Below are 11,180 nucleotides of genomic sequence, written 5' to 3'. Positions count from 1 at the left end.
CTCAATTTTATATTCTGCATAGGATTGTACTGAGCACATTCAGACTCAGGACTCAATTTTATATTCTGCATGGGATTGTACTGAGCACATTCAGACTCAGGACTCAATTTTATATTCTGCATAGGATTGTCCTGAGCATATACAGACTCAGGACTCAATTTTATATTCTGCATAGGATTGTACTGAGCACATTCAGACTCAGGACTCAATTTTATATTCTGCATAGGATTGTCCTGAGCACATTCAGACTCAGGACTCAATTTTATATTCTGCATAGGATTGTACTGAGCACATTCAGACTCAGGACTCAATTTTATATTCTGCATAGGATTGTCCTGAGCACATTCAGACTCAGGACTCAATTTTATATTCTGCATAGGATTGTCCTGAGCATATACAGACTCAGGACTCAATTTTATATTCTGCATAGGATTGTACTGAGCACATTCAGACTCAGGACTCAATTTTATATTCTGCATAGGATTGTACTGAGCACATTCAGACTCAGGACTCAATTTTATATTCTGCATAGGATTGTCCTGAGCAAACTCAGACTCAGGACTCAATTTTATATTCTGCATAGGATTGTCCTGAGCAAACTCAGACTCAGGACTCAATTTTATATTCTGCATAGGATTATACTGAGCATACTCAGACTCAGGACTCAATTTTATATTCTGCATAGGATTGTCCTGAGCACATTCAGACTCAGGACTCAATTTTATATTCTGCATAGGATTGTACTGAGCACATTCAGACTCAGGACTCAATTTTATATTCTGCATAGGATTGTACTGAGCAAACTCAGACTCAGGACTCAATTTTATATTCTGCATAGGATTGTACTGAGCACATTCAGACTCAGGACTCAATTTTATATTCTGCATAGGATTGTACTGAGCACATTCAGACTCAGGACTCAATTTTATATTCTGCATAGGATTGTACTGAGCAAACTCAGACTCAGGACTCAATTTTATATTCTGCATAGGATTGTACTGAGCATACTCAGACTCAGGACTCAATTTTATATTCTGCATGTCCTTGGACCGTAATGGATACAGTATGACTTTGGACTTCAGTGAACACAACTTTACAATTACCATACACTCTCGAGTATAAGTCGAGTTTTTCCGTCCTTTTTAGGGCTGAAAAAACTCCCCTCGGCTTATACTCGAGTGAGGGTCCTGGTGGGCTTATATTGGGTCGGCTTATACTTGAGTATCTCCTACCAACCTAGCCGATTGAAAACATGGGATTTGCAGTATCTTCACTCACTTCCCGAGACCACTGCAACCCCCACCAATGACTGATCAAGACCAAACTTGGCAGACAGAGCTCCCATGACCCCCTTTACGTCCTGCTGCAGTTTGGCGGAGGACACACCAAGGATGATGGGACTTGCAGTACCTTCACTCACTTCCCGACACCACCACAACTGCCAGGAATAACAGAATTGAACCAAACTTGGCACACATAGACCATATGGCACACTTTACATGCTGCTGCAGTTTGGAGAATGACAGACAAGGATTATGGGATTTGCAGTACCTTCACCCGATTCACCTCCCACAGACCATTGTGACCCCCACAAATGACACAACTGGACCAAACTTGGAACAAAGATGCAATGTGGCCCAAATGACTCACGTTAAATGCTGCTGCGGTTTGGGGGACAACTGACCATGGATGATGGGATTTGCAGTATCTTCACTCACTTCCCGAGACCACTGCCACCCCCAGCAATGACAAATAAGGACCAAACTTGGTACACAGACCCCCCCCATGACCTGCTCGACATCCTGACACTGTTTGAAAGGGGATGGACCATGGATGATGGGACTTCCAATACCTTTACTCATTCCCAGGGAGCACTGCGACTCCCACCAATGTCTGATCAAGACTAAACTTGACACATACAGTCTCCATGAGCTACTCAACATCCTAGTGTTGTTTGGAGGGTGAAGGACCATGGATGATGGGACATGCAATACCTTCACTCACTTCCTGAGAGCACTGTGACTCCCACTAATGACGAATAAGGACCAAACTTGGTACACGGAGTCCCCAGGACTCACTCTATGTCCTGGCACTGTTTGGCGGGGGATAGACCATGGATGATGGGACTTGCAGATGGGAGCTGTAGTTCATCTGCACCACTCCAGCTGACATTGGATTGAGACTACACTTGGAACACAGGCAAACAATGCCTTTCTCGAACGACCCGGGCACCGCCGGGTCCCCAAGCTAGTAATCAATAAAACAACATCATAAACTGTATTGACCATCGAAGGCTGTTATAGAAGCAGAGAGCGTGAAGAAGCGGACGGGGAAAGAAGGCCCCACAAGGACACGTATCCCCCCCCCCACCCAAAAAAAAAAAATCCTTGTCTATGCAAAGAGAAGGAGGAGCACTTACTGTGCCGAAGTCCGCAAAGCCCCTCGCGGGCTCTTTGGAAGCCTTCCTCGCGGAGGAGGAGGAGGAGGAGGAAGAGGAGGAGGAGGAGGGAGGGGGGGGAGGAGGAGCCCCAAAGAGGTCTCTTCCGCTAAATAGGTCCCCAAACCCCTTGCTGCTCTGGAAAGGGTCACCGGTGTCGGGCCCGAACGGCTGAAAAGGGTCGGGGGGCTTGGCCAAAGACCCCGCTTGGCTTACGGGAGGACTTTTACCTGGAAGAAGGTCGAGAAAGAGAGAGAGAGAGAGAAAGAGAGAAGGAAAGGGGTGGGAAGGGGGACAAAAGGGAGAGAGAGGAGAGGTTACTCGCCAGAGGAAAGGGGTCAGAGACCCTCCAAAAAAAAGCCCACCTCCCCACGGGGCCCCCTTTGCGATTCTGATCCTTCCAGCCTCTCCCCATCCCTCCCCTACTGTTATTATTACTAGCTTGGGTCTCCAGCATTGCCCTGGTTATTTCAAAAAGTCATTTTTTTTTAATTGTCCATAAGGTTGTGGACGAACTACAACTCCCATCATGCCAGGTCAACCCCCTGAAACTCCATCAGTGGTTAAATGTTTCTCACACCAGGCGAATCTGCTCATCAGTGGGGTTCAGTGTGTTGCAAAAATATAACGTGCAGATTTGATAAATGTGGATTTAATATTTAATATGGATTTAATAATAATAAGAAGAATATGTAAAGCAAAGGGAAGACTCTGCTTTGATTGAAGTCAAAAATCAGAAACTCCTCAAAGCACAGCAAAAAATAAACCAGTACAAGAAAACCGCACTACAAACTAGAGCAGAATCAGTACAAGGAAACTGCACTACAAACTAGAGCAGAATCACTACAAGAAAACCGCACTACAAACTAGAGCAGAATCACTACAAGAAAACTGCACTACAAACTAGAGCTGACAGCTGGCACAACAAAACATTGCATGGAAAATTCCTTGACAAAATTGAAGGAAAAGCTGATAAGGAGAAGACCTGGCTCTGGCTCACGAATGGGACCCTGAAGAAGGAGACAGAAGGCCTGATCCTTGCAGCCCAGGAGCAAGACATCAGGACAAAGGCCATTCAGGCCAAGATCGAAAAATCAGCTGATGACCCAAAATGCAGACTGTGCAAGGAAACCGACGAAACCATGGATCATATCCTCAGCTGCTGTAAGAAAATCGCACAGACAGACTACAAACAGAGGCACAACCATGTGGCCCAAATGATCCATTGGAACTTATGCTTCAAGTCCCACCTCCCAGCAGCAAAGAACTGGTGGGATCACAAACCTGCAAAAGTGTTGGAAAATGAGCACGCAAAGATACTGTGGGACTTCCAAATCCAGACTGACAAAGTTCTGGAACACAACACACCAGACATCACAGTTGTGGAAAAGAAAAGGTTTGGATCGTGGATGTCGCCATCCCAGGTGACAGTCGCATTGATGAAAAACAACAGGAAAAACTCAGCCGCTCTCAGGACCTCAAGATGGAACTTCAAAGACTCTGGCAGAAACCAGTGCAGGTGGTCCCGGTGGTGATCGGCACAGTGGGTGCAGTGCCTAAAGGCCTTGGCCTGCACTTAAATACAATTGGCGCTGACAAAATGACCACCTGTCAGCTGCAAAAGGCCACCCGACTCGTATCCAGTTCTAAGCAGATAATGCAAGATTATAAATCTATATATATAAAAGAGTGATGGCATCACGGCGACCCACAAAACAACAAAACTACAAGCCCAACCTCAAAATTTGACAACACAACCCATCATCCACGCCTCTAGGTTGATACAACAAAAAGAAAAGAAAAATAAAGTCCTAATTAGAGGGAGAGGAAGAATTGCTTTTATCCAATTGCTGCCAGTTAGAAGGCTAAGCTCCTCCAACTTGGTCTCCTAGCAACCCAATAAAAAATAATAAAAAACACTAAAAATAATTAAAAAAAACACTAAAAAATTAATACAATAAAATACTATAACAGAAAATAACTCAAAATAATACAAGAAAATAATAAAATATAATAAATAAAAAGATAACTTACAATAAAATTAATTAAAAAATACAAATAACATCAAATAAAAATTACACAACAATTTTTAACCAATACCACCACCACTTTGCCACAGCAACGCGTGGCCGGGCACAGCTAGTATAATATATAATAATTACTGTGGTATAATAGTACAGGACAATATAATCTCTAAAATCAGGACAGTAAATAAAGAGCAACACTCTGAAAACAGGGGAATTCCAGAAAGGAAACAATCAGGGCCAGCTAACACCTCCCAACAAAGGAGGCCATTAAATGCTAATCAAGGTGGCTGATTGCAGAATTCACACTTGCCACACCGAGACTATTCATTGCTATTCAACCTGGCCAACCAAGGATTCCACAAGGTAGAAAGCAGCCAGGCTTTGAAGTAGTGAGGCTATTCAGTGCAATTCTAGCAGCCCAAAAAACCATTCCCCTAGAACGCAAGTGCCCAGCCTTCCAAGCAGCAAACCTATTCCGCTGTATTCCAAACAAGGATTCCCATAATAAAACGGCCAGGCTTTAAGGCTGCAAGGCTATTCACTGCTATTCCACCTGGCCAACAAAGGATTCGTTGTTAGAAGCACCAAGACACATGCTAGTAGATTCCAACATGTTGTATTGTACAGAATACCAGAACCTTCTCTGTGGCCCATTTATATAGGGGCTCTCACATACCAGTGGGTAATTGAGGTTTTATGGCTGGCCCGTCCAAGACACACGCTGGTAGATTCCAACAGGTTTTATTGTACAGAATGCCAGAATCTTCTCTTTGGCCCATTTATATAGGGGCTCTCACATATACCAGAGGGTAATTGAGGTCTTATGGCTGGCATCTGTTCTTTGACACTGGTAGATTCCAACAGGTTTTATTGTACAGAATACCAGAATCTTCTCTGTAGCCCATTTATATAGGGGCTCTCACGTACCAGAGGGTAATTGAGGTTTTATGGCTGGCCCCGTTCAAGACACACACTGGTAGATTCCAACAGTTTGTATTGTACAGAATACCAGAACCTTCTCTGTAGCCCATTTATATAGGGGCTCTCACATACCAGGGGGTAATTGAGGTTTTATGGCTGGCCCGTCCAAGACACACGCTGGTAGATTCCAACAGGTTTTATTGTACAGAATGCCAGAATCTTCTCTTTGGCCCATTTATATAGGGGCTCTCACATATACCAGAGGGTAATTGAGGTCTTATGGCTGGCATCTGTTCTTTGACACTGGTAGATTCCAACAGGTTTTATTGTACAGAATACCAGAATCTTCTCTGTAGCCCATTTATATAGGGGCTCTCACGTACCAGAGGGTAATTGAGGTTTTATGGCTGGCCCCGTTCAAGACACACACTGGTAGATTCCAACAGTTTGTATTGTACAGAATACCAGAACCTTCTCTGTAGCCCATTTATATAGGGGCTCTCACATACCAGGGGGTAATTGAGGTTTTATGGCTCGCCCCATCCAAGACACACGCTGGTAGATTCCAACAGGTTTTATTGTACAGAATACCAGAATCTTCTCTGTAGCCCATTTATATAGGGGCTCTCACATACCAGAGGGTAATTGAGGTTTTATGGCTGGCATCTGTTCTTTGTCAGTGCTCGGTCTGTGTTCGGAGATGTCAAAGATCGGAGATCATGACATCCATCTCCATTTCTAAACCGAAGAGCCGGCGTTGTCCGTAGACAGCTCCAAAGTCATGAATGCATGGAGCACCGTTACCTTCCCGCCAGAGCAGTACCTATTGATCTACTCACATGTGCATGTTTTTGAACTGCTAGGTTGGCAGAAGCTGAGACTGACAAGCGGGTGCTCATTCCACTCCCTGGATTCGAACTGCTGACCTTTCGGTCAGCAAGTTCAGCAGCTCAGTGGTTTACATATGACAGTATATCATTATTATTGTTATCATGATAATCTCAGCCACTGAGCAAAAATACTCATGAGCGTGAGAAGAGCACCCGGAGCTGAGGGAGGAGCAGAAGCGTTAACCGCAGGGGGAAGAGACGGGTGCCAACTCCACCGAGTCTCAGCCAGCCAGAAAATCATGGTTTTTTTTTGGTGTGTGCAAGAAGCTGGAAAGTGAACATGGCAACAATCCCAAAGCCCGTCCAAGACACACACTGGCAGATTTTGACAAAGAACAGATGCCAGCCATAAAATGGGCCAGCCATAAAACCTCAATTACTCAATGTGAGAGCCCCTATATAAATGGGCCAAAGAGAAGGTTCTGGTATTCTGTACAATAAAACCTGTTGGAATCTACCAGCGTGTCTCTTGGACGGGCCAGCCATAAAACCTCAATTACCCTCTTATATGTGAGAGTCCCTATATAAATGGGCCACAAAGAAGTTTCTGTTATTCTGTACTACAAAACCTGTTGGAATCTACCAGCGTGTCTTGGTGCCTTTTCTGGTGAAAGACTGACCCACAGCACAACTGGGAGAAGAGAACCTCACAATCCGTAAAACCTCAACTACCCTCTGGTATGCGAGAGCCCCTATATAAATGGGCCCAAGAGAAGGTTCTTGTATTCTGTACAATAAAACCTGTTGGAATCTACCAGCGTGTGTCTTGGTGCCTTTTCTGGTGAAAGACTGACCCACAGCACTACTGGAAGAAGAGAACCTAACAATCCATAAAACCTCAATTACCCTCTGGTATGTGGGAGCCCCTATATAAATGGGCTACAGAGAAGATTCTGGTATTCCGTACAATAAAACCTGTTGGTATCTACCAGCATGTGTCTTGGTGCCTTTTCTGGTGGAAGACTGACCCACAGCACAACTGGAAGAAGAGAACCTAACAATCCACAAAACCTCAATTACCCTCTGGTATGTGGGAGCCCCTATATAAATGGGCTACAGAGAAGATTCTGGTATTCCGTACAATAAAACCTGTTGGTATCTACCAGCATGTGTCTTGGTGCCTTTTCTGGTGGAAGACTGACCCACAGCACAACTGGAAGAAGAGAACCTAACAATCCATAAAACCTCAATTACCCTCTGGTATTTGAGAGCCCCTATATAAATGGGCCAAAGAGAAGGTTCTGGTATTCTGTACAATAAAACCTATTGGAATCTAGAGAACCCGACACCATTGCTCTCCTCCCAAGAAGTAAACGTTCAAAAGTGCAAAAGCTCTTCCTCACTTTCTGCGCTTATGGGGCTGGATGGCCTTTGGGGGCCCCGTTTTGACCCTGGGAGAGTCTATGCGCATACGGGAAAAACAAACGGCTATGCTGGAGGGATCGTTGCCTGCTGCCACTTGCCGGCAAGAACTCTGACCGCGCTCAGAGGAAGTGGCAACCTGGGTGCGGCTCCGGCGTGTGGGTCCCACGCTTGGCAATCACTGACACCCACACGGGCTTCCTGTGCTTTGAAATAATAATAACGCAATCTCTTTCTCTCTTTTGATGCTCAACAACTTTTAGAAGCCAGTTGGTGGTTAAAGAGCCCGTACGAGAAGGAGAAGATAAATAAAAGAATTCAACCGAAACACATGAAGACCCAATATGGCAGTGATGGCGAACCCATGACACGCGTGTCAGCACTGACACGTCTAGCCAATTTTGCTGACACGCGGTGGTCACCTCTTGGGTTGTTCAGTGTTTTGTGGCCAAACTTGGTGTCATTTATCTATATATATAAAAGGGTAATGGCGTTTCGGCCTAGGACAAAACAACAAAACGACACATCCCAGAAACACTAAACTTGGCAGCACAACCCCTCATCATATAATACTAATAATAATACCATATAATAATATTAATTACATGTTATATATTACAGACAATATGGCAGTATTGTGGTATAGTTCAATCTATATATATAAAAGGGTAATGGCGTTTCGGCCTAGGACAAAACAACAAAACGACACATCCCAGAAACACTAAACTTGGCAGCACAACCCCTCATCATATAATACTAATAATAATACCATATAATAATATTAATTACATGTTATATATTACAGACAATATGGCAGTATTGTGGTATAGTTCAATCTATATATATAAAAGGGTAATGGCGTTTCGGCCTAGGACAAAACAACAAAACGACACATCCCAGAAACACTAAACTTGGCAGCACAACCCCTCATCATATAATACTAATAATAATACCATATAATAATATTAATTACATGTTATATATTACAGACAATATTGCAGTATTGTGGTATAGTTCAATCTATATATATAAAAGGGTAATGGCGTTTCGGCCTAGGACAAAACAACAAAACTACACATCCCAGAAACACTAAACTTGGCAGCACAACCCCTCATCCATGCCTCTGCGTTCATACAACAAAAAGAAAAGAAAAATTAAGTCCTCATTAGAGGGAGAGGAATAATTGTTTTTATCCAATTGTTGCCAGTCATAATAATAATAATAATACTAATAATAATACTAATAATAATAATAATAATAATAATAATAATAATAATAATTTTATTCTTATACCCCGCCCCATCTCCCCGAAGGGACTCGGGGCGGCTTACATGGGGCCAAACACGAACAGAACAATATAAAATCAAAACAATAAAACCAATCAATCAGACAGTAAAAGCAAGTCATAAAAAACCACATACAAGATAAAGTGTTAAAATCATGGATTTTAGAAGGCTAAGCTCCGCCCACTTGGTCTCCTAGCAACCCACTCAGCCCAGGGCACAGGCAGAGTTAGGCCTCACTTAGGCCTCTTCCACACTGCCTATAAAATACAGATTATCTGATTTTAACTGGATTATATGGCAGTGTAGACTCAAGGCCCTTCCACACAGCTATAGAACCCATTTATAATGGACTTAATGTAAGGTAAAAACCTTGACCCTTGACCTTAACTACCACCAATTCCTCAATACTTTATTTCCCAGACCACCAGACTTCGCCATAGCAACACGTGGCACTTATCCAAGCTTCACTTATCCAAGCCTCTGGGTTATCCAAGCCATTTTTGTAGTCAATGTTTTCAATATATCATGATATTTTAGTGCTAAATTAGTAAATACAGTAATTAAAACATAACATTACTGCGTATTGAACTACTTTTTCTGTCAAATTTGTTGTATAACATGATGTTTTGGCGCTTAATTTGTAAAATCATAACCTAATTTGAGGTTTAATAGGCCTTTCCTTAATCCCTCCTTATTATCCAAGATATTTGGTTATCCAAGCTTCTGCTGGCCCGCTTGGATAAGTGAGACTCTACTGTAATACCAATAATAATAGAGAAAAATAATAAATGTAATAGTGGCAACAATAATAGAGAAAAATAATAAATGTAATAGTAGCAACAATAGAGAAAAATAATAAATGTAATAATAACAATAAGAGAAAAATAATAAATGTAATAGTAGCAACAATAGAGAAAAATAATAAATGTAATAATACCAGTAATAATAGAGAAAAATAATAAATGTAATACCAGTAATAATAGAGAAAAATAATAAATGTAACGATACAAATAATAATAGAGAAAAAAATAATAATGTAATAGTAGCAACAATAATAGAGAAAAATAATAAATGTAATAATAATAATATCAGAGTGAAATAATAAATGTATTAATAATAATAAAAATAGAGTAAAATAAATGTAATAGTAGCAACAATAATAGAGAAAAATAATAAATGTAATAATACCAATAATAATAGAGAAAAATAATAATGTAATAGTAGCAACAATAATAGAGAAAAATAATAAATGTAATAATAATAATATCAGAGTGAAATAATAAATGTATTAATAATAATAAAAATAGAGTAAAATAAATGTAATAGTAGCAACAATAATAGAGAAAAATAATAAATGTAATAATACCAATAATAATAGAGAAAAATAATAATGTAATAGTAGCAACAATAATAGAGAAAAATAATAAATGTAATAATAATAATATCAGAGTGAAATAATAAATGTATTAATAATAATAAAAATAGAGTAAAATAAATGTAATAGTAGCAACAATAATAGAGAAAAATAATAAATGTAATACAGTAGAGTCTCACTTATCCAACACTCGCTTATCCAACGTTCTGGATTATCCAACGCATTTTTGTAGTCAATGTTTTCAATACATCATGATATTTTGGTGCTAAATTCGTAAATACAGTAATTACAACATAACATTACTGCATATTGAACTACTTTTTCTGTCAAATTTGTTGTATAACATGATGTTTTGGTGCTTAATTTGTAAAATCATAACCTAATTTAATGTTTAATAGGCTTTTCCTTAATCTCTCCTTATTATCCAACATATTCACTTATCCAACGTTCTGCCGGCCCGTTTATGTTGGATAAGTGAGACTCTACTGTAGTAGCAACAATAATAGAGAAAAATAATAAATGTAATAATACCAATAATAATAGAGAAAAATAATAATGTAATAGTAGCAACAATAATAGAGAAAAATAATAAATGTAATAATAATAATATCAGAGTGAAATAATAAATGTATTAATAATAATAAAAATAGAGTAAAATAAATGTAATAGTAGCAACAATAATAGAGAAAAATAATAAATGTAATAATACCAATAATAATAGAGAAAAATAATAATGTAATAGTAGCAACAATAATAGAGAAAAATAATAAATGTAATAATAATAATATCAGAGTGAAATAATAAATGTATTAATAATAATAAAAATAGAGTAAAATAAATGTAATAGTAGCAACAATAATAGAGAAAAATAATAAATGTAAT

At 40.0% G+C, this 11,180-nt stretch overlaps 1 protein-coding gene across 3 annotated transcripts in view; it reads right to left on the bottom strand.

The window, feature by feature from the left end:
* Nucleotides 1–11,180, bottom strand: part of eps15l1 (epidermal growth factor receptor pathway substrate 15 like 1) — a 67,680-nt gene that overhangs the window by 8,782 nt on the left and 47,718 nt on the right. For 2 of the 3 annotated variants that reach the window (XM_062960006.1, XM_062960005.1), the window contains one exon: nt 2,420–2,667. The exons of the other annotated variant lie outside the window; for it this stretch is intronic. In XM_062960006.1, the coding sequence (XP_062816076.1) occupies nt 2,420–2,667 (248 nt within the window). The remainder of the gene's footprint in view (nt 1–2,419; nt 2,668–11,180) is intronic. 3 annotated transcript variants of the gene reach the window in all.

The sequence above is a fragment of the Anolis carolinensis genome, unplaced genomic scaffold (assembly GCF_035594765.1).
Source record: "Anolis carolinensis isolate JA03-04 unplaced genomic scaffold, rAnoCar3.1.pri scaffold_7, whole genome shotgun sequence".
Classification (NCBI taxonomy): domain Eukaryota; kingdom Metazoa; phylum Chordata; class Lepidosauria; order Squamata; family Dactyloidae; genus Anolis; species Anolis carolinensis.
This window is presented reverse-complemented; position numbering and strand designations above follow the sequence as displayed.